Genomic DNA, 27,356 nt, shown 5'->3' with positions numbered 1-27,356 from the left:
ACCAAGAGGGCCAACTAGTCCAGCTCCCTGCCATACAAGCACATACAACTAAAGCATTCCTGAGAAATGGCCATGTATTCATTGTTTAAAGACCTCCAAAGAAAGAGTCCACCCAAGCTCTTCCCAGTTCCTTGTATCCCCCCATCCCTGACAATGCAAAGTAGGACTCATTCAGACTGGTTATTTGTGCAAATTTATATTACACCATTTAGTTTTGCTTATTTATTCTTCTTTATGAGCCAATACAACACAGAGGTTTGAGTGTTGAAGCATGACTCTGGGTACCAGGGGTCGATTCCCAGTTTGGGCATGAAACCTGTTGGGTGACCTTGGGCAAGTCACATCAAAATGTCACTTTTACAATTTTAGCGTTATAAATCTAGATTTTTTAATAACAACAACAACAACAACAATATCAGTCTCTAGCTGTGCACCTTACCACAAAAGCAGTAGGTTCCTGTTGTGGGAAAGATCAACCTTCATCCAAAGCCTAACCAATTTAGGGAAAGCTTCTACTGATTCCCTTCCTCTACTTTTGAAGCATCAACCCAAATTGAAATTGAGCAATGTGTGTATCGGTGAATGGATGATTTTTCAGAGTGCAGGAATCTATTGGTTTGTCTGCTAAGGCTCTAGTGTGTGTGTGTGTGTGTGTGTGTGTACATAAATACACACACACACACGAGCCTTAGCAGTAAAACTAATAGATAGGCTTCATCCCATGCATTTGATGAAATGGACTCAGACTCTCTCTGTATATATATCTCATTAAGAGGAAATGTGGGGAACAGCAAAAATAAAAAAGATGGCCATCTGTCAGGGATGCTTTGATTGTGAGTTCCTACATGGCTGGGGCCGGGGGTTGGACTGGATGATGCTTGTAGACTCTTCCAACTCTATGATTCTATTACTTCTATGACACCCAGGTAAGACCCAGTGCCGGAACGCCTTATCATTTGGGCGCTTGGCCCTGAAAAGGTTTGCTTTCACTTGTAAAGACTATTTGGATGGATTTTTAAACATTTATTTTCCTTCTTTTTCCTGGCTCTGTTCCTCCACTCCTATTTTTGTTTTGTTTTTGTTTTCTTTTTCTCTTCTCTATTTTCCCTCCATCTGTTTCTATTTTCTTCATGTTTTTGTTTGTGACAGTCTGCATATCAGTAGTGTCACTGGGGGAGGTGTTGGGGGTGAGACTGCACTGGGTGGCACCCACGGAAGGGGTGACACCCAGTCAGCCCCCTGACATCATCCCCCATGTTCCGTCCCCCTCACACACATTCCATCACACCACGCACTGCTCCATGCCCTGCCACCTGTGCAGCTCCATGTCCCGTGCACACTCTGTCCCCATTTGCAGCCCTGTCCTTTTCCTGAAGAGGAAAAGGATGGGACTGCACATGGAGATGGAGTGTGCATGGGATGTGAAGCAGGGTGCATGGGGGGCATAGAACAGAGCAGAGGGTGATGGAGCACATGAAGGGGACGGACACCCCATCCTATCCTTTTCTGACATGGGGAGAGGGAGTGTATGCCATTTCCAGCATGGGGAGTGGAAGCCCCACCACTGGAAACCCACCGGAAGCCCTGCCCTGGAAGACCCTAGAGACCTCCCCCTCCTGGAAGCTCTGCCCCTGCTAGCCTCACCCCACCCCATCCCTGTCTCAGGTGAAACCGGGTGCAAGAACACCACTGCTGTATATACATGTTGGCTTTTTAACTTTTGAAAATTATTAATAAATATTATTTGTTTTTTTAATAAATTAATTATAGTACAGATTCTGTGTTTAGCTGAAATGCTAATACTTTACTAAATTAAGCATAATTCCTTTCTCTTCAGATATTTTTTTCTTATCCTTTTTTCATTGTGAGTGTGTATAATAGCGTGTGTGGCAGCAATAGCATGTATTTGCATTGTGCACATCAGCTATTAGTATGGGAGTTTCTCTGGCAGGCAAGCTAGGGGACTACTCAAATAGGTCAGGAGTGCCTGTTATCAGCTTCGGCTGATACGCCAGCTGCCCCCTTTTCTGGAAGTAAGGGATCTCGAGACGGTTGTGCACGCGCTGGTAACCTCACGCCTTGACTTCTGTAATGCACTCTACATGGGGCTACCCCTGTGCTTGACTCGGAAATTACAGCTGGTTCAAAACATGGCAGCCAGGCTTGTCTCAGGAACATCTAGGAGGGACCACATTACTCTGGTTTTGAGGTCCCTCCACTGGCTGCCTATCAGCTTCCGGGCCCAGTACAAGGTGCTGGTTATCTATCACCTTTAAAGCCCTAAATGGCTTGGGTCCAAGCTATCTCAGGGACCGCCTCCTCCCGTACAATCCTCCCCGCGCTCTCCGGTCCTCTGGGAAGAACTTACTGCAGCCTTTAAAATCTAGGCTTGCGGCGACCTCCCAGAGGGCGTTCTCTGCTGTTGCCCCCAAACTCTGGAACAACCTGCCAGATGAGATCCGTCAGATAACATCATTAGACAGCTTTAAAAAAGCGGTCAAGACGGATCTCTTCCGGCAGGCCTTTCCAGACTAACCATCCCAGCCCAGGTTCCCTGATTCCCTCATTCCTCCCGTGGCCCCATCTCAGTGATGGTCGAGGATCAACAGAGGGATATTAGGCTTTAAATTGCTGTTTTTATGCTTGATGTTGTGTTTTTAATATGTTATACTGTTTAATATTGTCTTAAGGGGGGGAGGGATAAAGTGTTTTTAATTGTTATATTTTATATTTTACTGTTGTCAACCGCCCGGATTGGTTTGCCATAGGGCGGTATATAAATAAATATTATTATTATTATTATTATTATTATTATTATTATTATTATTATATCATGTCAGTTGTCAAAATCTTTTCATTGTACCTTAATGGCCTCCATTGATATATGACTCCAGTCTTTATATAACTCACCTAAAAGAAATGTCAACCCCAGAGTTTTCAGTTTGTGAAGGTTCCTAGGGGTTATTCAGACACTGTTTTTGTTAGCACCACTACAGTGGTGCCTCGGGTTACGAAATTAATTCGTTCCGCCGCCGCTTTCGTAACCCGAAAAGCATTCGCAAGCCGAAATGCCATAGGCGCTAATGGGGAAAAGCCGCGATTTCGTGCGAAAAAGCGCCGAAAAGCACCAAAAAATTTTTCGTAACCCGAAATAACCTTCGTAACCCGGAACAGTTTTTTTTAATGGATTTTTTTCGTAACCCGGAAATTTCGTAAGGCGGCGCATTCGTATCCCGGGGTACCACTGTATCTGAATAACCTTACTCACGCATTCCGTTTTGTTGTTCACACTGTTGTATAAACCAAAACCACATTTATGTGCATCTTTGCATGTTCTGCTGCCCACATGTGTCAGCACTGCAAATAAAGATGGAGTCGATGATGTATTCAAAACACAGTCAAGGCATGCAGAGTTTTATCCCAGTTTATCTGAGGTCTGTTCACATTGGTTCTTCACACAGATGACAATGGAAATTTTAATTTTGATTATCCTGGGTTAAATGGTGTTTTTAGCAGTCCTCCCCGGAAACTTAATTGGATGCATTTGAAATGCATGTGAACAACAAAAATTCAGCCCACATTCTACTGGGATTATTTTGACTCTTTGAATAACCCCCTAAAAATCTTCACTATTCCAAAGCTTCAAAGACTGTTTACTAAAATGTTTGCAAATTGTCTTTCTTGGAGGAAGGCTGGGATAATATTGAAATAAATGAACATTTTGCCATGGCATCAGCTTATGAACCGGTTTTTATTCATTTTGTTAAAAGGAAAGGGAAAAAGTCCTATCAGTTCAGGTTGCTCACTGCATTCCAGGAAACTGGAATAATTTTGAAATAATGAGGAAATTAAAATAGTTATAGAGTTATAGAGTGGATCAAACACTAATCAAAATGGAGACTGCAATCAAGAAATCAGAAGAAGACTAGGAATGGGAAGGGCAGCTATGAAAGAACTAGACAAGACCCTAAAGTGCAAAGATATTCAACTGAACACTAAAGTTAGACTCGTCCAAGCCACTGTATTCCCCATCACTATGTACAGATGTGAAAGCTGGACAATGAAGAAAGCAGACAAGAGGAAAATCAATTCATTTGAGATGTGATGCTGGAGAAGAGTGCTGAGGATACCATGAATAGCCAAAAAGACAAACAAGTTACGAACATACTTTACTATAAGATGACCTCATGTATAAGTCGAGGGCAAGCTTTGGGGTCAAAGTAATGGATTTTGCTATGACCCGTGGATATGTCGAGGGTAAAACTTAAGGATACAGTATATAGCAAATGATCTAAAGCAGTGATGGCAAACCTTTTTAGGTTCGTGTGCCAGGGGGCGGGGCTTCTGCCCCCTGGGATGGGGCTGCATGCTGGGGCGGGGCTTTTAGCCCAGGGGGTGTGGCTTCTACCCTCCATGGGCGGAGCTTCCACCCTCTGGGCGGGACTCTTCTGCCTTTTTCCCGGCCCCCAGCTGTCTCTCAGAGTCTCCATCCTTAAAAGTCTTTAAACAGAGGCTGGATGGCCATTTGTTGGGGATGCTTTGATTTAGATTTCTCGCATGGCAGGGGATTGGACTGGATGGCCCTTGCGGTCTCTTCCAACTCTATGATTCTATGATCAATATAGGGAGGGATATAAATATTTTAGTAAACAAATTAATTAGTAAATACATAAATAAGGCTGCATCCGCACTGCAGAAATAATACAGTTTGACACTGCTTTAACTACCATTGGTTCAGTGCTATGGAATCTTTGGGTTTGTAGTTTTGTGAGACATTTAGCCTTGTCTGTCAGAGAGTTCTGGTACCACAACAAATTATAATTCCAAGAATTCCATAGCATTGAGTTGTTGTTGTTGTTGACTGTCTCCAAGTTGATCCTGACTCATAGCAACCCTATGGATGTGATATATCCAAGACTCCCTATCCTCCGCTGTTCTGCTTAGGTCCTGTTAATTCATACCAGGAAATTGGGAATATTATGGCTTGGTATGTGGTCTTCTTTTTCTGCATCTCTCCCCCTTCCCTAGCATTATTGTCTTTTCCAGTGAGTCATACCTTCTCATGACATGGTCAAAGTACACTTGGCCCTCCTTATCCAAGGATTTTTTATCCATGGATTCAAGCATCAAGAACTTGAAAATATTTTAAAAATTAAAAATAAATTCCAAATAGCAAACCTTGATTTTCTATTTTATGTAAGAGGCACCATTTTGCTATGCCATTGTATTTAATGGGACTTGAGTATCCATGGATTTTGTTATCCATGGGGCATCCTGGAACGAAACCCCAGCAGATAACAAGGACCCACTGTACAACAACCTCAACTTTATCATCTTGCCTTCCAGGGAGATTACAGGCTTGATTTGTTCTAGGACTCATTTGTTTGTCTTTTTGGCTGTCAATAGTATTCTCAGCACCACATCTCAAATGAATTGATTTTCCTCTTATCTGCTTTCCTCACTGTGCAGCTCTCACATCCATACCTGGTGATGGGGAATACAATGCCTTGTACAATTCCAACTTCTGTACTCAGTTGTATACAGTGGGCCCTTAGTATCTGCTGGGGTTTGGTTCCAGGATCCCCCATGGCTTCCAAAACCCGTGGATGCTCAAGTCCCATTAAATACAATGGCCCATACAGAAAATACAAAAAAATAAAGTTTGCTTTGATAGTTGAATCCATGGATTAAGAATCTGTGGATACAGAGGGCCAACTTTATCTTTACATGTTGGGATCTTTTCTTCTTTTATAGATGCCCTCTCCGTTCTTAATCTTTTTATGATCTCCTGACCGCAGGAGTATGATCCAAGGTATGCAAACCCTTCTACTATTTCAATTTCCTTAATGTTTAGGTTATGGCAGTTAAAGTGGTGTCAAATCAGATTATTTATGCAGTGCAGATGCAGTGATAGGGCTCTTTCACACGCTACATATATAGTGCTATGATTCCACTTCAACTATCATGGCTGCATCCTATGGAATCCTGGGGTTTGTTCTTTGGTGAGCCAATAGAGGAGCTCTTTGGCTGAGAATTTTAAATGGACCTTCCTAAACTCCCAATCCCTAGATTGCATAGGGTGCATACCTAAATACCATGAAGGCAATAGATCCCATCTTATCTTGGAAGCTATACTGAGCTGAGCTTGCTTTGGATTCAGATAGCTGACCACCAAGGCAGGGTGACCAAATATCATAACTACAAAGGAGAACAAGACACTGTCAAACATATGACATTCTAGAAAAATTTGAACATCACCAAATAAAAGCTGAAAACAATAATATAAATGCATGTGTTTTAGTCATACTCATAATGGAGGACATTTTGAAATTCCTCCTGGATGGTTGAAATGTAAAAAGATGGTTGAAATGGAAAAAGAATAGGTATAGTCACTCTGCACCAAAGTGACATTGCAGAGGAAGGCATTGTAAAGTCAGAGGTGATTTTCCATTTGAAATTCATGGGGTCACCATAAGCTGACAGAGGACTCAAAGGCATGCACTTACATGCATACTTGTTGTTGTGTATTCAAGTCATTTTCAACTTATGGTGACCCAATGAAGATCCTATCGTGGGTTTTCTTGGCAAGATTTATTCAGAGGAGGTTTGTCATTGCTTTTCCTTGAGCTGTGAGTGTGATTTGCCCAAGGTCACCCAGTAGTTTTCATGGTGGACTGAGAATTGGACCTTGATCTCCAGAATCATAATCCAACACTCAAACCATTACATCATGCTATCTCATAGATGCACATAGATTGCTATAATTGTGTAGTGTGAAAGGTCAATATAATACTTTATCTTTAGTAAGTTGTTGTGTGCCTTCAAGTAATTTTTGACCACTCAGGTGAACCTGTCCTCTTTTCTTGGCAACATTTGTTGGGAAGAGGTTGGCCTCTGCTTTCCTCTGAGGCTGAGAGAATGTGACTTGCTCAAGATCATCAAATGGATTTCCATGTCTGGGTGGGGAGCTGAACCCTGACCTCCACAGCTGTAGTCTAACAGTCAAACCCTTACACTACACTGGGAAAGACAGGCCCACAAATCCTATTATAGCTGTACAGATCTTGGAAGCTAAGCTTAGTACAGGGTCAGCCCTGCTTAGTACTTGGATGGGAGATCACCAAGGAATACCAGGCTGTATTTCAGAAGGAACTGGCAAAACCATCTGAGTATTTCTTACTAAAAAAAAAAAACCACCCTAGGAAATTCATGGGGTCACCATAGGTCAATAGGCACATAAACACACACAAACCATTCACCATTCAAAACCCACATATTTTTTATAAACAGCTTCATTACCAAACAGTTGTCTCCCCACACTAAATTGTGTATGTTTTGTGTGTTCAAGTCATTTCTGGCTTATGTTAAGCACTTGCAAATTTCCTTGCCAAAGGGGCACATACCCTCCCATCTAGGAAGATTTATTTTCATTTTAGCCTTCTTTTTTAAGGAAAACAAAAACTAATTGTGTTCTTTGTATCTGTGAAATATGCTCCTGGCTAGAGAGATATTGTTGCTTGACAGCTCCCAAATCCATCTTGAGCCAGCTAACCTTTGTAAAGAGGTTAAAAAGAAGAACCCAGCCTCTTGGATGTGTTTATTCCAGAAGGGTCCTAATGATCTCTGTTCCTCCACCTCACCCACACTCCTCCTTCAGGAATGTTCTCACTTGAGAAAATTCCAGATTGCACATGGAAATAAACCATAACAAGTGGTAAAATTTGTCATAATATATATATTTTCTTCTTGTTAAGATGACGGCCCTCCAGATGTTGTTGTACTGCAACTATCAGCATTTGTCACCATTGTTTTCTGGATCGCTTGGACTTGCAGTTCAACAGCATCTGGAGAACCGCATGATTCCCACTCTTGTTCTCATTTGTGCATCAGGAAACTGAATCTTTTCCTATCTTTGTGATTCAACTTTTTTTTCCATACATTTTTCTCTGTTTAACTCCTGAGAGCTGAAGGGTTTTAAAAAAAAGATTTTAAAGAGGGTGCTGTTGTTTCTTCAGAGAGGGCTTGCCATTGCCATCCTTTGAGGCCGAGAGAGTGTGACTTGCCAAAGGTCACCCAGTGGGGTTCCATGGCTGTGCCAGGATTCGAATCTTGATCTCCAGAGTCACAGTCCAATACTTAAACCATTAATTCACCACACTGGCTCTATTTTTTAAATTATGCTTTTTATCATTTTTAATTGTATGTTCTAAATTCTTTTAAAATATTGTTGGATGTTTAATTATGTTTTAATGTTGATCTTTTGTGTGTTTGAAACAATTTTGTATTTTAATTTGTAAACTGCCTTGAGTCCTGGTGTTTTAAATAAAGTTAATAACAATTTCACTTCCTTTGCAGGTTGTTCCAGGTTCTCTGCACCTCCAGTTCCCATCAAGTTATTTCCCCCCCTTTCCAAAGTCTCTGGCATTTGCTGTCCACACGTTCCTTCAAAACAACACATTACCTTTCCCATTCAAATCATCCTAGGATCCTGTGGCCTGTTACACACGGGCCTTAAAGTATGGACTGGGTCCATACTAGGGTTAGGAAGGGGTGTCCCTTCCAGACACCCCTAACCCTAATATGGACCCAGTCTGTACAAAATGGCGGCGCCCTATTTAGACGGGGCAGCGCGGACATGACGTCACACCGCGCCAGGGTGCATAGTGCACCCTTTCCCCGGCCGCAGAAGGAGCTCTGAAATGGAGCTCCTTTTGCCGTTTGTGTCACTGGGCGCAGCCTTTACATGGCTGTGCCAGCGACGCAGAGGAGAAAGGGACCAAGCGGCCCCTTTCTCCTCCTCCCCGCCATCGCCAGGTGTCCTTGGGGCTTGAAGCCCCAAGGACACACCTTTCCAGGCTGCATGGAAGCAGCCTTTTGCCGCTTCCCCGCGGCCTGAAAAGCGGCGGATCGGGGCCTCGGAGGCTGCCGTTCTGGCAGCTGAGGCCCCGATACACCGGGGAAAGGGGCGGGTACAGGCCACCCCAAAGAGGCGGTCTGTAACCCGCCAAAGATACTACTCTAAATCCTTCCATCCTGTCCCTGTTCTTGGTCATCATTTGCAATGCAGAAATAATGCAGTTTGACACCGCTTTAACTCTCATGGTTCCATGCTGTGGACTCCTTGGATTTTTAGTTTGTTGTGGCACCCAAGCTCTCTGCCAGAGAAAGCTAAATATCTCATAAAACCACAAATCCCAGAATCTCATAGTATTGACCCATAGCAGTTAAAGTAATGTGAAACTGTATTTTGCAGTGTAGTTGAGGTGATAGTCAATCATGTACCTACTATGAAGGGAGAGGGTGGTGTAGTGGTTTGAGTGTTGGATTATGACTCTGGAGACCAAGTTTTGATTCCCAGCTTGGCCATGAAACCCACTAGTTGATCTTGAGTAAGTCACACTCTCTCAGCCTCAGAGGAAGACAATGGCAAACCTCCTCTGAACAAATGTTGCCAAGAAAACCGCATTATAGGCTCACCTTAGGGTCACTATAAGTCAGAAAGGACTTGAAAGCAAACAACAAAACAAACTCTGAAGGGCTCCTAGTTACCCACACAAGACTCTTTTCTATAGACTTAATCAAGCCACAGATATTTAAATCCTTGCTGTCCTTTCATCTTTTCAAATCTCAGATGTACAATTTCAATTCATTTCCATTTAATAAAAAATGTTTGTGAAGACCTGTCTGTGTGTCTTCCTTCCTCAGATTTGTGGCATTAACCTGCCTTTGCAAACCACTATGGGTTCAGTGCCAAAAGATCTGTCACACATGCTTCATTTGCATGTATGGAAGGTGCCTACAGCCATGCAATTACAGCAGATTTCATAACATCCTCTCCTTTTACTAGGCTCAAAGTCAGGTATAACAACTAGTTCTTGTACCAGTGCCAGATCTGTAGACTGGCAGTGTCAGAAGACCTGAACATGCCCCAGATACCAGGAATGTATGGGCACTGGTACTTGTTCTGGGCATGTTCTAGAATTGTCTTTGCCTTTGACAAAAGAACCCATTAACCTGAGGCATTTAGATATTCACCCAGGCAGATAAAAGCTTTTCATTTGCAGAAACAAACCAGAAAGTTTGTTTCTGGTTGCAAAGATGGTGTGGTTAAGCATTGGATTACAACTCTGGAGCAATTCTCATGGCATTTTTCAAATGCAATCCATTGTAACAGGGACTTCAGTCATTTCAGAAATGTTGTTGTGTGCCTTCAAGTTGTTCCAACTTATGGAGACCTAAGGCAAAGCTATCACAAGTTTACCTTGGGAAGATTTGTTCAGAGGGGGTTCCTCTGAGAGAATTCCTCTGAGAATTCACAAAATACATGTTGCAAGCTTTTAAAGCTCCACTGACTTCTTCATCAAAGATGTTAAAAATCATACATGGGGGGGGGGGATTATGACATTGCAAGTCCCAAGCCTCCATTTTGTCAAAACGTGGCTGTCCTCAGTTCAGGTGGTCCTGGAGGGGAAATTCATGCAGGCAGGAACCTCCTCCTTCTGGCCATGTGGGTACTCCATGTACCATGTAGGCACTTCAGTTTCTGGAATACCTGCATGGCAAGGAAACTAAAAAGTTATTGCAGACTAGCTGTTAGTCATAATTGAATCCAAACATCATTGCTTTAGTGGCCTTGCAGTCTACTTTTTAAGAAGTGTTTGAACACGATTCTCCTTCAGAAGAATCATTTAACAATTTTCACTACTGAACTTGGCATTTCGCTCTAGCAGCTTTTACGAATTAGGATGGAGAGAGGTCTAGTGAGCTAAAGGATAGCTTCACCATATTAATTTGTCCACATCCCTCAGTTTTTAGTGCTGCTGCGAGGTTAGGTTTTCTATTTTAATACATTATTTCTAGGGTTTCTCTTTGCTTATACCATTTCCATTTAGTTTCAATATTGTTTTAGATGCGTTATTGGTGAAACTGAATTTTGGTGTAAACCATTCTGGGTTGTTTTTTCTTGCATCCCTGTGAAACTCTCTCTTGCAACAGACTGCTGCAGATTACTAGTTAATAAAGAACTAGTAGGCTTGCCATAACCCGGCTGCCCCCGTGAAATTCACGGATTGGAGTGTTTAAACCGTTTCCCGCCCGTTTTGCCCATTCATTCCCGGGTTCCTGCTGACTCCAGGCCAGATTTTGTCAATCTCCAGTCAAGACTTTTGACTGACAAGCTCTGCTTGCCTGGAAGAAGGCAGGATTGGCTCCTTCTCCGCATGTGACCCCCTTAGTCACGCCTCCTCCTCCTCCTCCTCCTCTTCAGCCAAGATGTCTGCCTCCAGGGAGAAGGAGAAGGAGCATGGCAGGGGCTTCCTGGTCTGGCAGCCTCCTTTGTCCCCCAGCCTCCGTCCCCAAGGGCTGCTGAGCACCAAGGCAAAAGGCAGGCACAAGGGACTCCCTTTAAAGTCTGTTCTTTTTTTTCCCTTTCCTTTGGGGCTCCTCTCTGCTCTGCAGGTGGCTATGGTTTCTGGGAGAGAGGAGGAAGGGGGAAGGAGGAGGGAGAAAATGCCCCAGGCGTCTCTCTCCTCCATCTAAGGCAGCCTCCTCTTCTTCCTCCTCCTCCTCCTTTTCTTCCCCCTTCTTCTTTTCTTTCCTCCTCTTTTCCCTGGAGGACCCAAGGGTTGTTGTGTCTTTGCCTGATCCTGCAGACTGTCATTTGTTTATACTTTCTAATCTGCCTCTACATGAACTTATCATGTGTTTTAAATTTGAATTTTGTCATTGTGCTGGCCAAATGGCCATAATAAAGTTATTCTTATTATTTCCTCCTCTTCCCCTCTTCCTCCTCTTCTGTTGTAATTGTGTAGAGTTCCCTTGGCATAGTTTCTTCAAAGGAGGAGAGGATTGCCTTTACGTTCTCCTAAGAGGCTGAGAGAGTGTGACTTGCCCAAGGTCTCCCACTGGGTTTGCAGGGCCATTCTGGCTCCTCCAATTCTCTAGCCACCAAGCCAGCCCCCTCTTCTTCCCTCCTTCTTCTTTTCTTTCCTCCTCTTCTGTTGTTTTTGTTGTAGCTATTGTGTGCCTTCAACTCTTTTCTGACCTATGGCAGCCCTGTCTGGATGTGGGAATTGTAGTTTGCAGAATGGCTGTGGCACCAGAGACTTAGAACTGAAAAGCACTTCAAGACCACAATAAGGCAAACCTATCCTGGGGTTTCTTAGCAAGATTGTATTCTGAAGAGGTTTGCTGCCTGACCTCTCATCTCTCCTTGAGGCTGAGAGGGTGGAGAGTAGGACTTGCCCATACTCTATTTGTTAATTCCAACCTTTTGGAACTTCTAGTATTGTCATTATGATTCTTCACATAATGGTCTACCTTTCAGGATTACACTTGTCAAGAATGTTCACACATATTAAAATATTCTATGCTAACAAATTGGACACACAAGTGCAGTAACAGCCAAAATCTACTATGCAGTGATACCTGTATAGTACCAACCAAAATGCACAAAATATATCATGCAAGCTTTCAAAGCTCCACTGACATCTTCATTAGGCAAAAGTGTTAAAAATCTAACAGAAGCAAGCAAGAAAGAGAAAATGATAGTGTAAATGTGCTATGTGTGTGTGTGTTTTAGAATTGATGTGTGTGTGTGGCCAGAAAGGGAATTACATTCCTGACATCTGTCCAGGAATAATGTCAAAATGTCCTCCATTTTGATCATGCCTAAGAAACATGCATTTAGATTAACATTTTTTTTAAAATCACCATTTTTTGCGTGTCCTCCATTTTTAGAAATGTTGTCCTACATTTGAAAATGTTGTCCTATTCTTGTCCTACATTTGTCCCGGTTTGGAGGTCCTGACTTATGGCAACCCTAACTATGGGAGACTTACGACGAGGCAATTGGGTAATTTCAGTTTAGAAAATAACATAGGCACCATAGATGTTTACACAAGTGTAAAACTATGTGGAGAGTGCTATACTAGCGTATGGGGTCACTCAATGCAGTACCTTCAAGAAAAGCAAGAGAAAAGTTTGCCTTGATTTGGGCAGCAAAGCACAACCCACAGCCAAGAAAAAAAATATGTAGGCAAGCAGAAGCAAACACAAATTGGGGTTTCATCAGGACAGTGGCTCTATTCAGTGCCTTTATCCTTAGGAAAGCAGGCATGGGTTTTAAATGAACCACCAAATGGGCAGGATTATTTATTAGGGGTTTGACCATACACTTCTACTATCAGAGCCAGATCCCATTCATCCCACTCTTTTCTCCAGCTCCAACCCTGGACAAGTGGTTTTCAGCTTCTTTCTTGGTACTTCCAATAACGGATGCTCCACAAAATTTGGCATTTATTTAGAAAAGCTGTGTAAACACATGGCTCAAACTACAGCCATTCTCAAAAACCCATTAGTGGCACAAGGAATGAATATGCTTCCTGATTCTCTGCTGTTTGACACTCTTTCCATGTATAAAATTTCAAGCATCAGAATGGTCTTAAGACACTGTCTTAAGAGTGTAATACAAGATTATGAAACAAGATGAAATAAAAAGGAAATTAAACAGAAGGGCAAATTATGTAGTAGTTGGCAAGGTATGTGTTTATATGTATAAATCTATTGCCGTGACCTATTAATCTGTACAGACCTATTTGGGACCAGGGCTTCAAGTAGGGATTCACAAATATCGGAAGCTGCAAAATATGACAATTATAGGGGGGAGGGGGGAGTCCACAAAAGTACTAAACAGTTTTTAAAGCCGCATTTAAACAGGGAGGAACTCATAAGAGTAAAATGTGCTATATGGTTAAAGTTTCCTATTATTTTCTGACTTATGACAGAACCTAATTGCAGGGTTTTTTTTGTTCAGAGGGGGTTTGACTTTGGCTTCCTGAGGCTGAGAGTTTCCAAGGTCACCCAGAGGATCTACATGCCCAAGCTGTGATTTGAACCCTGGTCTCCAGAGATACAGTCCAACACTTAAAACCATGTGCCATGCTGGCTCCTTGGCTAATACAGCATCATAGAAATCAAATTCTGACTCTTGTCCACAAGGTATTTGGATTTCAATTCCCAGAATTCCTCCATTGTTAAACTGGATGGGACTTTGGGGTGTTGAGATCCAGAACACCTGGAGGACCAGTATGAGAACTGCCGATAGAAATAACATAACTCAATAAAATCCCAGGTTTTTTATAGACAAATGCAAAGAGTTATGCCCCAAGGGCTCACTTCAAAGCCTGAAATAATGATGGGATGGTGGCTCTCCTGCTGAGAGACACTCCTTCCATTTTACCAGGGGCCAGCTAGTGAAGCCAATGAAGAAATAAGCTCAGCGTTGCAGTCCAACATAGTCTGGAGGGCCACACTTTTCCACCTCTGTCATAAAGCAGAGAATAAATTAAACAGCTATACAGCCAGAGCAGATTTTTTTCCAACTTCAAGTGATCTCAGGAGCCCTCTTCATGTTCTTCATAATGATCATGTGGTTGTGTAATAAGGTTCCTGTCGGTATTTTAAAAGACTCAGCATGATGTAGCAGTTAGATGATTGGACTAGGACTTTGGAGACCAGTCTGAATCCCCTGCTCAGCCATGGAAAACTAGTGGGTGAACTTGGGCAAGTCACATTCTCTCAGCCTCAGATAAAGGCAATGGCAAATCCCCCTCCTTGAAACAAGTCTTGCCAAGAAATACGGTGATTTGAAAGGCAGTAGTTATTTTCACATAAAGGAATAACAGTTTCTTGCTGATGTTTCATGTCCTATGCCAAAGATGCAATATTCAGTATTAGGTCAACAAGAATTATCAATATGGGCAGATACTATGTAAATCCCAAGCCTACAGCAACTCATCCTTCAGAGACCACCTGTGTGAAGTAAGTATAATAATGACCACAACACAATTTTCCACTGCAAATTTTATTCATTTATAAAAAAACTTCAGCTACATTAAACATTCCATCTGTACCTCTTCCATTTCTATACAAAAGGCCTAGATTCCCATAGGTGGGAACCTGGATTCTGACAGTCAAGCCTCTTGCTAGATTGCTAAGATGCACAATTCTGCCTGATACAATGATCAGAGGGATAAACCCATCCTAAATGTTCTTTCATCACACTATCCAGTTTTTGGGTTTTTAAAGACCCAATTTGGAACCTTCTCCCATTCTATAGGAAGACCAGCAGCACCAAGTCTGACCCTTTCTAAGTTGGTAACTGGCTCTCTTCTTTCCATTAGCAATGAATATTCAGATCTTAGGCCTTTTATGGACAATACTTATGAGAGGTAGACAATTACCTAGGGCCCCTGAACAGAACCCTGCCTTTGGAGACAAAACTCTTTCAGGCAACCACCTTTGCACTCTCCTCTGGATCAGTTACTTCTTGTGAATGAACTCCAGCAGAGGAGAGAGGCTCAACCACTCCTGTGTGAGGAGGTTTCCTTGACTCATACTCCATGGCTTGCTGGGCCCTGGCCCTCCTCTCTGAGCTCCAATGCCGGAGAGGAATAGGAACACCTTGGAAGCTTTGGGCCCTGGTGATGGCAGCCTGCAGGTCTTCCGCGTTGCTTTGAGCTTGCTGGATTTTTTCTTTGACATCAACAGGGAGGTCCTCCATGTCAGCCAGGACCTGCAAGCAATTAGCATACATCTGCTGGGCAACGGTTTGGGATACTTTCAGAGCCTGGGATGCCATCTGTTATAAAAAAGAGGCTTATTAGGGCCATGCGGCCATCACATACCAACTTGAGACATTGACTTGAATGAGTCCAATGACATTTGCAAAAACAATACACACCAAGATGTCCACCAGCACAAGCCCATTTGTTCATGTATTGGTCAGTGATGCCAATTATTTAGCCTCACACACCTCAGTAGAGGTTCTTTTTTAAAGTCATACCCTCTCAGCCACAGGGGATGGCAATGGCAAACCCAGATGCTGAAGAAATTTGCCAAGAAAGCCCCATGATAGACTCAGCTCATGGTCGCCATACAGCAGAAATGACTTGAATGTAGACAACAACAACAACCGCTCCTTAGCCCACATGGCCATGCTGACCAGAGTATTCTGGAAGTCACTTCCACTCCTTGCATTGGTGCCAACATACCTCCTCCTCACCGAACTGACTGAACTCAATGAACTGGCTCCGCTTTGGCCATCCTCTGACATATTCTTGAAACATCTGTCGAAGCTTCTCCTGGCCTTGTTGAAATTTATACTCCCATGTTCGCAAGGTAAATTTCATCTGGAAGAGTTTTGGAAACAGTGCCATATAATACAAACACAATCCTTACAGATACTGCCATTCTTGGCTCTGAAGCTACACCGCCTGCTCATTTAGTCTTGGCTGTTACCCTTCTTTCAATAGTTTCCTGGAAGATATTCTATTTAATTCAGCAACAAACAAAGCATTCTTAATCATTTCCTCCAACAATTGTGCCACCCTGCAAGGTCCCACCAGACCTAGCCAACAAATGACAGTAGTGAAGTTACTGGGAGCTGCAGTCCAAAAACATTTAGAAGGTTGTACAATTCTCACCCCTGTTTTTAGGGATGACAACTGCTCTGCCTGCAAGATTAGTCTCAATGAACAGGACTGAAATATTAGGCAAAGTAGGAGCAGGGAGCCTTTGGCTTTCCAGATGTTTCACTACAACTTTCCCTGTCCAGAAAGGTTAATGGTAAGGGATTGTGGGAGCTGTAATCAAAAATATCTGGAGGGCAACACAATCCCCATCCCTAAGTCAGCTGGAAGTATTGTACTTTTCATCTCAGCACTGAATTGCAGCCTGTGACATGTAGAATTAAGGAGCAGAGCATTCATCCAGGCCATATGCCTTATTACTGATTTGAAACATCTATTGCCACTCACCCTGTCAAGGCCGCAGAGGCAACAGAGAGCAGGTAGAAACAGTAGATACAGTAAATAGCAAGCAAAAGATGTTAATACAACCCACAGGCCTAAATTCTGTTGTTCTGACTAGAGTAGAACTATTAAATCAATGGGATTTTACATGTTAACATTCTGGGATTAGCTAAGAGCATTTCAGATGCAAATAGTTAACCGCCACAATAACTACCTCTGGTTTTAAGGACTGAAAGTCATGCACAAACTAACTCAGCTGCCCATCAGATGCTCAAAAGCAATGGAGATAGCTTGCTTTATCTTGGAAACAGCACAGCTGGGGGAACTGAGAAATTCCTGTCATCTGTACCTGATCTAGTCTTGTGTTGTATGATGAAGACCAAGGAATTGCCCATCATTTACATGTGCACAATATGCTACTCTGTAATTACATTTTATGTAGTGCTTCAAGAGGAAGGACCTGTTTTTTCCCAAACAAAGCATCTGCAGAACCTTTCTGCAACATCCACACACAGATCTTGGAACAAACAATCCAAAGAGGTCTTTCCAGTTCTTACCATGTACATGTATTGCTCAAACTGGAACAGGGTCATATCGATAGTTCGTTGGACTTGTTGGATCTTTTCTAGGGTACTGTAGTAGGCTCTCCTACGAATCTTAGCTGAGAGGGAGCTCAGACGCATGTAGTAGCTCAGATCATTCCTTAGTATTGGCATAGGAATCTCATCAAAGTCTTCCAGTACTACAGATTTTGCCAGGTCCACTACAGAAAAGAAAACTGGGTCAGAAGGATGACAGCATAGCCACAGCAGTTTAACGGAAGTCAATGGCTGCTGCTATTATTATTATTATTATTATTATTATTATTAAGCACCATTCATGTACATGGCACTTTACAAACAGCTAAAGAATAAATCATCATTAAATAATAAAAAATACTGTAATGCAATATTAAAACACAAACTCTTTATCAAGTAATCTGAGAACATTGCCATCATAAACAATGGGGGAAAACAGGGTGAATTACTGAGATTATTATTTGGATTAGTCGGATTTTAACATGTAGTTTTTAATCTTATACTGTTTAGTCTTTAATCTTATACTGTTTAGTCTTGTTTTAAGGGGGGCATTATGTATATATGGATGTGTTTTAACTTGTTGTACGCCACTTTGATTGCTTGGCAAAAAGAGGTATAGAAATAAAATTTTTATTTATTTTATTTTATTAGATATTTTATATGGCTAATCACACTTCATTTTTTCCTCAAAATGAAGAGTCCTGTGAGTTCATTATGACTATAGTGAGATGCCCCAAAATATCAGTCCATGTAGCTGTTTCTTCCTTCTTTATTCTCTACCTGCTGTCAAATTTTAGGTAAAAAGGCATCTTGGGGCAGGTATTTCTGCTGGTAAGCACTATGTCCATTGTACAGAGAGGACAGTGAATGTTTTGCAGTCTATTGTACAGAGAGGACAGTGAATGTTTTGCTGTTGTCTGCCTTCAAGTTGTTTCTGACTCATGGCGACCCTATCATGGGGTTTTCTTGGCAGGATTTGTTCAAAGGTGGTTTGCCATTGCCTTCCCTGAAGCCGAGAGAGTGTGACTTGCCACCCAGTGGGTTTCATGGCCAAGCTGGGAATTGAGCCCTGGACTCCAGAGTCCTAGTCCAACACTCTAACCATAGTGAATGTTTTACTGAGTAAATGATATTGGTCCAGTTAGCTCAGTATTGTTTCTACCAACTAGTAATGGCGTGCCAGGATTTCTCCACCCTGGTACAGATACCAGGGACTGAACATGGGACCTTCTATAGACAAACAGTCAAGACAGAGTTCTGGAGATTTTGGAAGGTTATAGAGCACTACCTCCAACACTTGATTACCAAAGGGGAAAGCACTTAGGGGAAGGCAACCTTTTTGGCCTCAGGACCACATTGACCAGAAATGCTTCTCCCCCCCCCCCCCCACTCCTGTATCATTTAAAGGATGGGAAGTTTAAACCTTCCCTCCTTGAGCACTGAGAATTCAGGGACAGGGTCATGAAAGAGAGAAGAACACTTGAAACCTCATAGCAACTCATATTTATAGCACACATTAGTAGAACAGGTGCAGATACCAACATTGTTTCAATCCACATCTTTGTAAGTTACATATCTGAGATAACCCAGAGAATGTCCTTACTTAGCTCTATATCTGTTATTGGGAGATATTCATCTACCCATTCATCTGAATGGTCTAACAATCTGCCAACACGGTAAATCATCATCTGCGCAACGTCAGACTCCATCACATTATCCATGCCAATCTTCATAGCAGACTTGGCCATCTCCTGGGCAGCCTCTGTGACTCTTGTATAAACAGGTGTCAAGGACTCTGTGAGAAGGCCTCTAGCACCAGATACAACCTGAAAAGAAGACCAAGGGGAAGGAGATGGGATCACTGCATCAAGATCAAAAAGCAAAAAGTAATAAAACCAAAGGTTCAGTGCAGTCTCTACCAAGAAGTTTCAAAAGATCTCCAGACCTTTGAAGGCTCAATGGGCTCTAGTTCCCAAACACTTTGAAATTAAACAGAAAGGATAGTTACATTTCCCTTGCATTTACCTGTGTAGCACTGCTAGATAAGGATCAGTAAGGGAGAGAAAGTAAGCAAATGGTTAATATAATTGCACAACACCCCAAAACCAACTCATGTATTCCTGAACTTTTTGTCAAACTTAGGGCATCAGCTTAGCAGTGCAGTCATGCCAGAAGACAGCAGCAGCTGCACCTCAATCCAAAATAGAGCTGCACCTCAAGCCCAAATACAGAGCTGTCATGAGATCTTCTGTCCCATCAATTTTGCATTTTCTACACCAGGGTGGGAGGACCTGTGGCCTTCCAGATGTTGTTGGATCAGGGCCAACATTTGTCTAAAGCAACGCAGCAAATGTAACCTCTCGCACCAAAGCTGTGATGTAGTTTTGGCAAATGAAGTAGAAAATCCCACATATGCCTCTCTCCATCTGTGGACATTAAAAACATTAACAATAAAAAAAATCTAAGTAACTAAAACATTTTCTGACCTTTCAATACATCCTAGATCTGCTGCTTCACTCTGCCTAACCACAGGGCTGACCTTACATTGAAACCATAGAAATCCCTGAAATCATTGCTAAGAGTGTGGTCTAGTAACATCTGGTTCCCCATATGCCTCCCATCTACCAGAGGTTAACAAAGCACAGCCCTCTAGATATTGCTGGACTGCAACTCCTATCAGCCCAAGCCAGCATGGCTAATGGAGAAAGACTGGCAATGGAGGTCCAACATCCTCTGGAGGGCTAGCCTTTGGCAGTGTAACACTGAGTAAAGGTTGAGCCACTACCTGGTCCACCGTCTGATGTACAACTGGGAATGTCTCCTGTAGCACGTCAAGAGACTTGCAGGCAAGGGTGTCCACTGCAGTAACTGTAAAAGCAAAAGAGTAGTTCAGGTTCTTGTTAGCTTCTTCAGCTGTTTGAATGCAGGGGTTTAGAGTCTGACCTATTTGCATTTGAGCCAGACTTTACTTACTAAGACACAGGGGCTGACTGGCAAGAAATGTCAATGTCGGGATGGACTCCCCACCACCCACCCCAACTCTATCTCCAAAGTGGCGTCATACCATCTGCCCGACCAGATGGCAGGTGGCATCTGATGTTTCTGCGGCGCAGCGTTTACACATGCTGTGCTGAAGAAACATAGAAAGGTTGTGGTGGTTTTTTCCTGCCCCCAAAAGGAGTGGCATTTTGCCACTTTTTGGGGGGCTGGAAAAATGCCAGATTAGGGCTGTGGCATGCGGTTATCGCAGCCCTGATCCGGCAGTATTGGCTATGCTGATGTGGGTGGTGGAAGTTCTAGTCCAACACAACTGGAAGACACAAAGTTGGGTAAGAGATTTGATGGCAAGAAGGAATACTTCCTTTTAGCATCATTTGAAAGGGAAATCATCCATGTCTGGCAATGGCTGCCAATGTGAAGAATGATGCTCTTCCATCCTTTGCCCAGAACTCAGCCATGAAGAAGATACAGTATCTCTAGCCTTGATCTGACAAACCTTCCAGCCACTCATGAGTCAAATTCCTAGGCTTGCCTTCCTGGTGTTAAGAAACTTTGCATACTTAGCCAGCCTTTCTGAAACCATGGGCCTTCAGCCATGGTTGGCCTACAATTCCCACTGCTGCTGATCATTTGTGGATGATGGGGAGTGTAGTCTCAATATCTGCTGAGAGCCACAGATGGGATTTCCCCCCAACATAAAACAGAAGGACAAGTTTAATGCACACATTTGGGTCTACTGGCCCATAGTTATTTACTTACTTTGATCTTCAAATTTATCCAGAAAGGGCTGTGCACCGCTTGCCGCTGTAGATGCAATAGCCTTCACTCCCACCTCGGCCCTATCACAGACTGCTTGGATAGCTGGATGGGACTCCTTGGCAGAAGTGTAAGTTGCAGACACCTTCTCATAGGCAGAACTGACCAAGGGCAGTTCAGCTACCCTTTTAATGACACACTAGGAAGAAACATCATATAGAGTCACATTTGTAGCACCCTCACAGAGGCTCCCTCTTGTCTCTAAAGATCTCTGTCTGAATTCAAAACAGCATCAAAGACCAGTCTCTTCCAGCAGGCTTAGTAAGATAATTTTTAAATGGTGAATTTTAAATGTGGATTGTTTTAGTATGTGTGCATCTTGTCCTTTTAAATTGCATGCATGTCCAAATTTAAATTGATGTGTATTTTAGCTGATGTGGTGTGTCTGTTGATTGTTGTTCCTCACCTCAATCCATGGGGAGAGACAGGTAAGAAATATTATCATCATATTTGGCAGGGATGAAGCCTACTTGGTCTTTGATGCAGTGATTTTAGAGTAATGGTTCCCAAACTTTGGTCTTCCAGATGCTTTGGACTTTAGCTCCCAGAATTCCTGACCATTGGTCAAACAGGTGGTGGTGGTTTCTGGGAGTTGGAGTCCAAAACACCTGGTGGACCAAAGTATGGGAACCACTGTTTTAGTGTTGGGCCAGCATTTGAGAGCTGCAGCTTCTTGTCTCTACTGAACTATGACACTCACTGGGTGACCTCAGCAGTCATGCCTTCTCAGCCTAACTTATCTAACAGGGTTATTGTGAGGAGAGAGGGAAAAGATAGACATGTACAATCTCTTGGGCTGACAACAGAAAGAAAGATGGGGATATACGAATTGTTATGCAAATAAAACTGTTCTCCCCACCATCAGAAAAGAATTTGATTATCCACATATTTATGGAACAAAAAACTGGAAAGCACATATTCATAGTGGAGGAATGAAAGGAGATAGAAGTCCCACATGTTATGTGATGGTCCAAAAACATTTATTTCTTTAAAAGCCCACTGCCTTTCAGCCTTTATCACCTTCAGGGACTATTATCAGAAATTTCTGGAGTCGCAGTTTGCACACTCAAAGTGGACCATCTGAGTGTTAGAAGAAAGCCGGGGGGGGGGGGGGGTTCCCCACTTTGGTTGAGAGTGCAGACTGCAGCTCCAGAAATTTCTGATAATAGCCCCTGAAAGCAGCCAATTGGTAAAAAAGGCTGAAATGCATGGTGGGCTTTTAAAGAAATAAATGCCTTTGGACCATCACATTCTTCCTTTCCTTCTGCCACTATCAGCGTATTTATGCCAAAAGGCTTCCCATTATCTGTTATCAGTTCTTTTGTCTCAGCTCTCATCTCAAAAAACAGGTAGGGCAAATCCCATACACTAAAGGTCTAATAATGGTTCTCCTCTCCCCAAAATGAAGCCTGGGCTGCTTGTAAAGAAGAGAAACAACAAAAGGTCCAAGAACAGTATGCCATGTTAGCTTTTAGAAAGAACTAGTCACTATTCAGGTTACTCAACAGCTTGTTACTGAGATCCAGACAGGTAACTCACTGAGTTACTTGCTACTGTTATTATTGTGCCACTGAAAAATACAGTGGACCCTCTAGGGTTAGTAGCACAGGACTCCCATGAAGGTGGAAAAACAGAAAATACCCTCGCACACTTAACTCTCAACTCTTTCTCTGGCAGCATCAGTGCATCTTCTCTCTCCCCCGCCCCCTAAAGCAGTGATTCCCAAACTTTGGTTTTCCAGGTTTAGGACTTCAGCTTCCAGAAGCCACAGCCAGCTTGGCCAATGGTCAGAAATACCAGGAGCCGAAGTCCAAAATATCTGGAGTACAAAGTTTGGGAACCACCACTCTAGAGTCTCTCTTTCCATGTCATTCAGGGGCAGGTAAAAAAGAGGAAGGCCAAAAAGGCAGGCTGGCTTTACATAAAAAGAAAGAAATTCCAGTTCATCCAAACCTGTACACCATTGAAAACCTACCAGACGCTCATCTTTGAGGCTTTTCGGGCTAGCGGCCTTTGCTGTTTCTTCAGCAGAAGACATGGTGAGGATGAGCAGGGGATATACTGCAGAAATGCAATATTGATATCATAAAAAGGAGGAGGGGGGAGAAAAGAAAGAAAAAGTAATGTGGCAGCACTTTTATGATGAACTGGTTTTTATTTTTGCCTGCTTGGGGGTTGCATGATCAGTCACTACTGGCACACAGTGGTGTAGGGGTTTGAGCATTGGATGAGGAATGGTAGGAGACCGTGCAAGCCAATGTGGTGTGGTGGTTTAAGTGTTGGATTCTAGAGAACAGGACTTGAGACCAGGGTTCGAATCTTGGCTTGGCTATGTAAACCCACTGGGTGACCTTGGGATATTCATACTCTCTCAGCCTCAGAGGATGGTCATGGCAAGCCCCCTCTGAAGAAACATGCCAAGAAAACCCCATGACACTACAGGTTTGCCTAAGGCACACAACAACAGGAAGCAACAGTGGCTTTTACATCATCCTTCCTTGAAAACAGGAGAGGGCAACTGGTTTGGCCTGGTTTCAAAAGTCCTAAGCAAGGAGAACTATTGATCCCTGCCCCCCCTCCCCCTCCCAGCCACCTCCTGGTATGGAAGAGAAGGGTGCTTTGGGCTCTGGCCTCACACATTCCTAGCACAGCAGATTAGACCCTTCCTCCAGGCAATGAAACCCTTCCCAGAAAGGTTTCTTCCTGCCTCCTGACTTTGGAAAACAAAAAAAGACAATGGTTTTCCTAATCACCATTTGTGTTGAAGAGGGTGGGGGTGAGGAAGGCATTGTGGTGCAGTCAGGTATTTTGAGGCCCAACTAGAGTGGGCTCATTGAATCAACAGGATTTACATTAATGGTTGACCTAAGAAATCATTATTTGTTCAATGGGTATACTTTAACTGGGACTGGCAACTGGATTTAAACCAGAGGTGTGTTCTGTTGTGTGTGCCTCGTTTCCAATTTATGAAGACCCTAAGGCGAACCTATGGAGTTTTCTTAGCAATATTTGCTCAGAGCTTTGCCATTGACTTCCCCTGAAGCTGAGAGAGTGTGACTTGCCCAAGGTCACCCAGTGGGTTTCATGACCAAACAGGGAATCTCTTTCTATTGCAGTTAAAATCAAGCATTTGCAGGACTTGAACAGGGCAGTTGAAGCTGGGGGCCACAATAGCATCTCTTTCTGGCTCATTTGCAGGACTCCTAAAAATAAGCCACACATATCCCTTAGGCAGTTTTTATGCTGGAACCCCAAGAGGAGCCTTCAGAAAGGCAGGGCAAGTCCACCCAAGAGAATACCAGGTTTTGTGCAAAATGGCTGCAGGAGCAGCAGGGGACACTGCTAAGAATCTACCCAGAAAGGGCCCCATATCCCAAGAGGGCCATGTCTTGATTTAATATCAATCTCCTATAGCCTTTCAAGAAATGCATAAATAGCTAGTTCTTTGAAGTGCCCTTCAGACCAGCATGTGGTCTTTATTTGTTTTATCTCATATTTTTGCATTGCAGGAGCCAGCATGGCATAGTGGCTGGAGTGTTGGGCTACAACTCTGGAGATCAGGGTTCAATTCAGGGTTGAAACTACCTGGGTGGCCTTGGGCAAGTCACACTCTCTCAGCCTCAGGGGAAGGCAATGGCCAACCTCCTCTGAACAAACCTCACCAAGGGTAGTTAACAACAACTGCAAAGCTGGCTCTGTCATGGGCCTTCCCTTGAGGCTGAGCGTGTGTGACTTGCCCAAAGTCACCAAGATGTTGTTGACTAGAAGGCACACAATCAAAGGACTCTTGGTTCATTCATTTAGTATGAATATTTCAAACATCTATCTCCTGCCTCTCAAGCCAAAAGGCTTCCCAAGGCAAGAGAAGCACATTAAACACACAAATAATTTAAAACAGACTAAAATGACTTTTGAAAACCACACACAGAACAGCTGGAGCAGCCATCTCTCCTTGTATAGGCTAAAGGCCATGTGAGACAAGAAAGATGGAGGAAAATCCCAAATCTCTTGGGACTAGAGAGTGCCACAGCTGGAGGGAATCTGGTTACTGGGAAGTCTAGGAATGTAACAAAGCAAGAGCACATTTATTCTAGTTACCTCCTGACCCCAGCAGAATAAGAACTAGGTCAGAGCTTAGGGACGTTTTGCTCAGTAGCTTGCTTCCAACTATGGCTAGGCAAGCATAGCTTGCAAACCCATACCCCCAAACCTCCCTTCCTTCCATCTTTTGCAGCATCTGGAGCTCAGAGATAGACTGTGAATACAGAGGCTTAGCCCAGTTCCCACCACACTTAAACAGGTTTCATTAGATACTGGGGGAGAAATTCCAGAACTTTAAATGCATGCAACATTTTTTTTTAATTTTTGCATTTTGATTGATTAAAGGTATCACTGTTTTGTGGATTGGGGGAAAAAAGAGATACATTCCAAGCAAAACACCATTTCCAAATGCAACACTTACTTAAAATTATCCCTACTTACCACAATGCAAATCTGGTTTCCCCAAAAGCCCCCTGCTGTACAAAAGCCACCAAACCCACCTTGGGCTTATATGCTATTGGTGATGTCATGAAGGGGCGGGCCAGCCTTGATCGATGGCTCAGAGAAGCAATCAGAAGTTTCCTACAATTCTCAATGGGATTTGGGTTGCAAAGGGTTAGACTAACTGAAGAAAGTAGCCTGAGCTGTCCTAGACTTGAGCCTGCTTCCTCAGATGCATGTTGGGGTTATAAGTAAGTAAGTAAATATTCAATCAATCAATCAATCAATCTTTATTGCTTTTGTCAATGGCCGTTGCAAAAGTAAATCTTTATAGATAGCCTACTTCCTCAGATGCATGTTGGGGTTATAAATAAATAAGCAGGTAAACAAATAAATAAATATTTATACATAGCCTACTTCCTCAGATGCATGTTGGGATTATAAATACAGAAATATAAATGTAGCCTACTTCTTCAGATGCATTTTAGGGCATGGTTTAGGTGCGGTTGGTAACACCCTCTGAAAGCATTTCTATGGCTGCAGTGTGCCAGCATTTCTCAAGAGTAGAGCCTGCTTCTGTATAAACTGGTATAGGATGAGGCTGTTGAGAAGCATCAGAATTCAGAAAAGTTATTCTTTTGTATTATGACTCCCAGAATCTCCCAGCTAGCATGGCCAGTGATCATGGCTGCCTGGGGCATTCTGGGGATTGTTGTCCAAAACTAATGTTTCTAAGCTCTGGGAAGTATGTGGCTCATGGCTTTTACTTTTTGCTTCTGCTTTTCCTGCCTTTCATGATGAAAACCTATGTGCAGGACAGATCCTACAAGGACAGTGAGATTCGTACTGGTGGCAGTTGCCTTGAAACCCACACCAGAACTGGTTGATCCATTTATGGATCCAGGGTAGCATCATGGGTATGGTTGTGTTGCTTTTTATTTACACACTCAAACCAGTGTCAGAATTACACCTCCTTCCATATGTTGTTGTTGGGTCATGGCAACCCTGTCAATGAGAATTCTCCAAACCTGCCTATCCTCCACTGCTCTGCTTAGTTCCTGCAGATTCATAGCTGTGACTTCCCTAATAGAGACAATTAGGGTGTGCAGTCTTCCTCGCTTTCTATATCCCTCAACCTTTCCTGGCATCATTATCTTTTCTAATGAGCCATGATGTGGCCCTAGTACGACAGGCTCAGTTTCATTTTCTTTGCTTCCAAAGAGAGTTCAGGTTTGATATGTTCTAGGACCCATTTGCTTGTCCTTTTGGCTGTCCAAGGCATCCTAAGTACTCTTCTCCAGCACCACATCTCAAATGCACTGATTTTCTTCTTATCCACTTTATTTACTGTTCAGCTCTTGCATCCATACATGGTGATGGGGAATATAATGGCTTGGTCGACAATTCCCAACAGCCCCAGTCAAGATAGCTGATGCTGAATAATGCTGGGGACTGTAGTCCACACACACACATATCTAAATCAGTATGGAAGGCCACAATTGCTCAACCCTCATTTATCTCCTGCCTTGACTGGTATAACCCAGCAGTGACAGATCATCCACAACTTTGCTTTTGTGTTCTCTGAGCCATCTAGAGAACATAGGTCACAAGGCAGCCATTATCAGTATAGTAGAATCATAGAGCTGGAAGAGACCTCAAGGACCATACA

The 27,356-nt window shown here is 43.0% G+C and overlaps 1 protein-coding gene across 2 annotated transcripts; it reads right to left on the bottom strand.

The window, feature by feature from the left end:
- Nucleotides 1–14,862: 14,862 nt before the first annotated feature.
- LOC121923250 (perilipin-3-like) lies at nucleotides 14,863–25,828 on the bottom strand. 2 transcript variants are annotated; one of them, XM_042453507.1, is made up of 8 exons: nucleotides 25,747–25,828; nucleotides 23,181–23,266; nucleotides 21,149–21,344; nucleotides 20,175–20,257; nucleotides 18,993–19,215; nucleotides 17,369–17,574; nucleotides 16,053–16,190; nucleotides 14,863–15,640 (listed from the first exon to the last, which is right to left on the bottom strand). In XM_042453507.1, exons 2-8 carry the CDS (start codon nucleotides 23,241–23,243, stop codon nucleotides 15,287–15,289), a joined length of 1,263 nt encoding a protein of 420 aa, XP_042309441.1. In that variant the 5' UTR covers nucleotides 23,244–23,266; nucleotides 25,747–25,828; the 3' UTR covers nucleotides 14,863–15,286. The 2 variants fall into 2 exon arrangements, with proteins under 2 accessions (XP_042309441.1, XP_042309440.1); XM_042453506.1 differs by having other exon boundaries at nucleotides 25,688–25,760.
- Nucleotides 25,829–27,356: the final 1,528 nt, after the last annotated feature.

Source organism: Sceloporus undulatus, chromosome 2 (genome assembly GCF_019175285.1).
Source record: "Sceloporus undulatus isolate JIND9_A2432 ecotype Alabama chromosome 2, SceUnd_v1.1, whole genome shotgun sequence".
NCBI lineage: Eukaryota > Metazoa > Chordata > Lepidosauria > Squamata > Phrynosomatidae > Sceloporus > Sceloporus undulatus.
This window is presented reverse-complemented; position numbering and strand designations above follow the sequence as displayed.

Bases quoted from the DNA above. Each gene is read 5' to 3' on its own strand.
- LOC121923250 (XM_042453507.1), bottom strand. From the start codon at position 23,243: ATGTCTTCTGCTGAAGAAACAGCAAAGGCCGCTAGCCCGAAAAGCCTC. The intron at 19,216-20,174 runs GTAGTGGCTCAA...TCTTCTTTTCAG, and splicing joins TACATCAGACGGTGGACCAG to GTTGTATCTGGTGCTAGAGG. The intron at 17,575-18,992 runs GTAAGGACATTC...TCTTTTCTGTAG, and splicing joins AATAACAGATATAGAGCTAA to TGGACCTGGCAAAATCTGTA.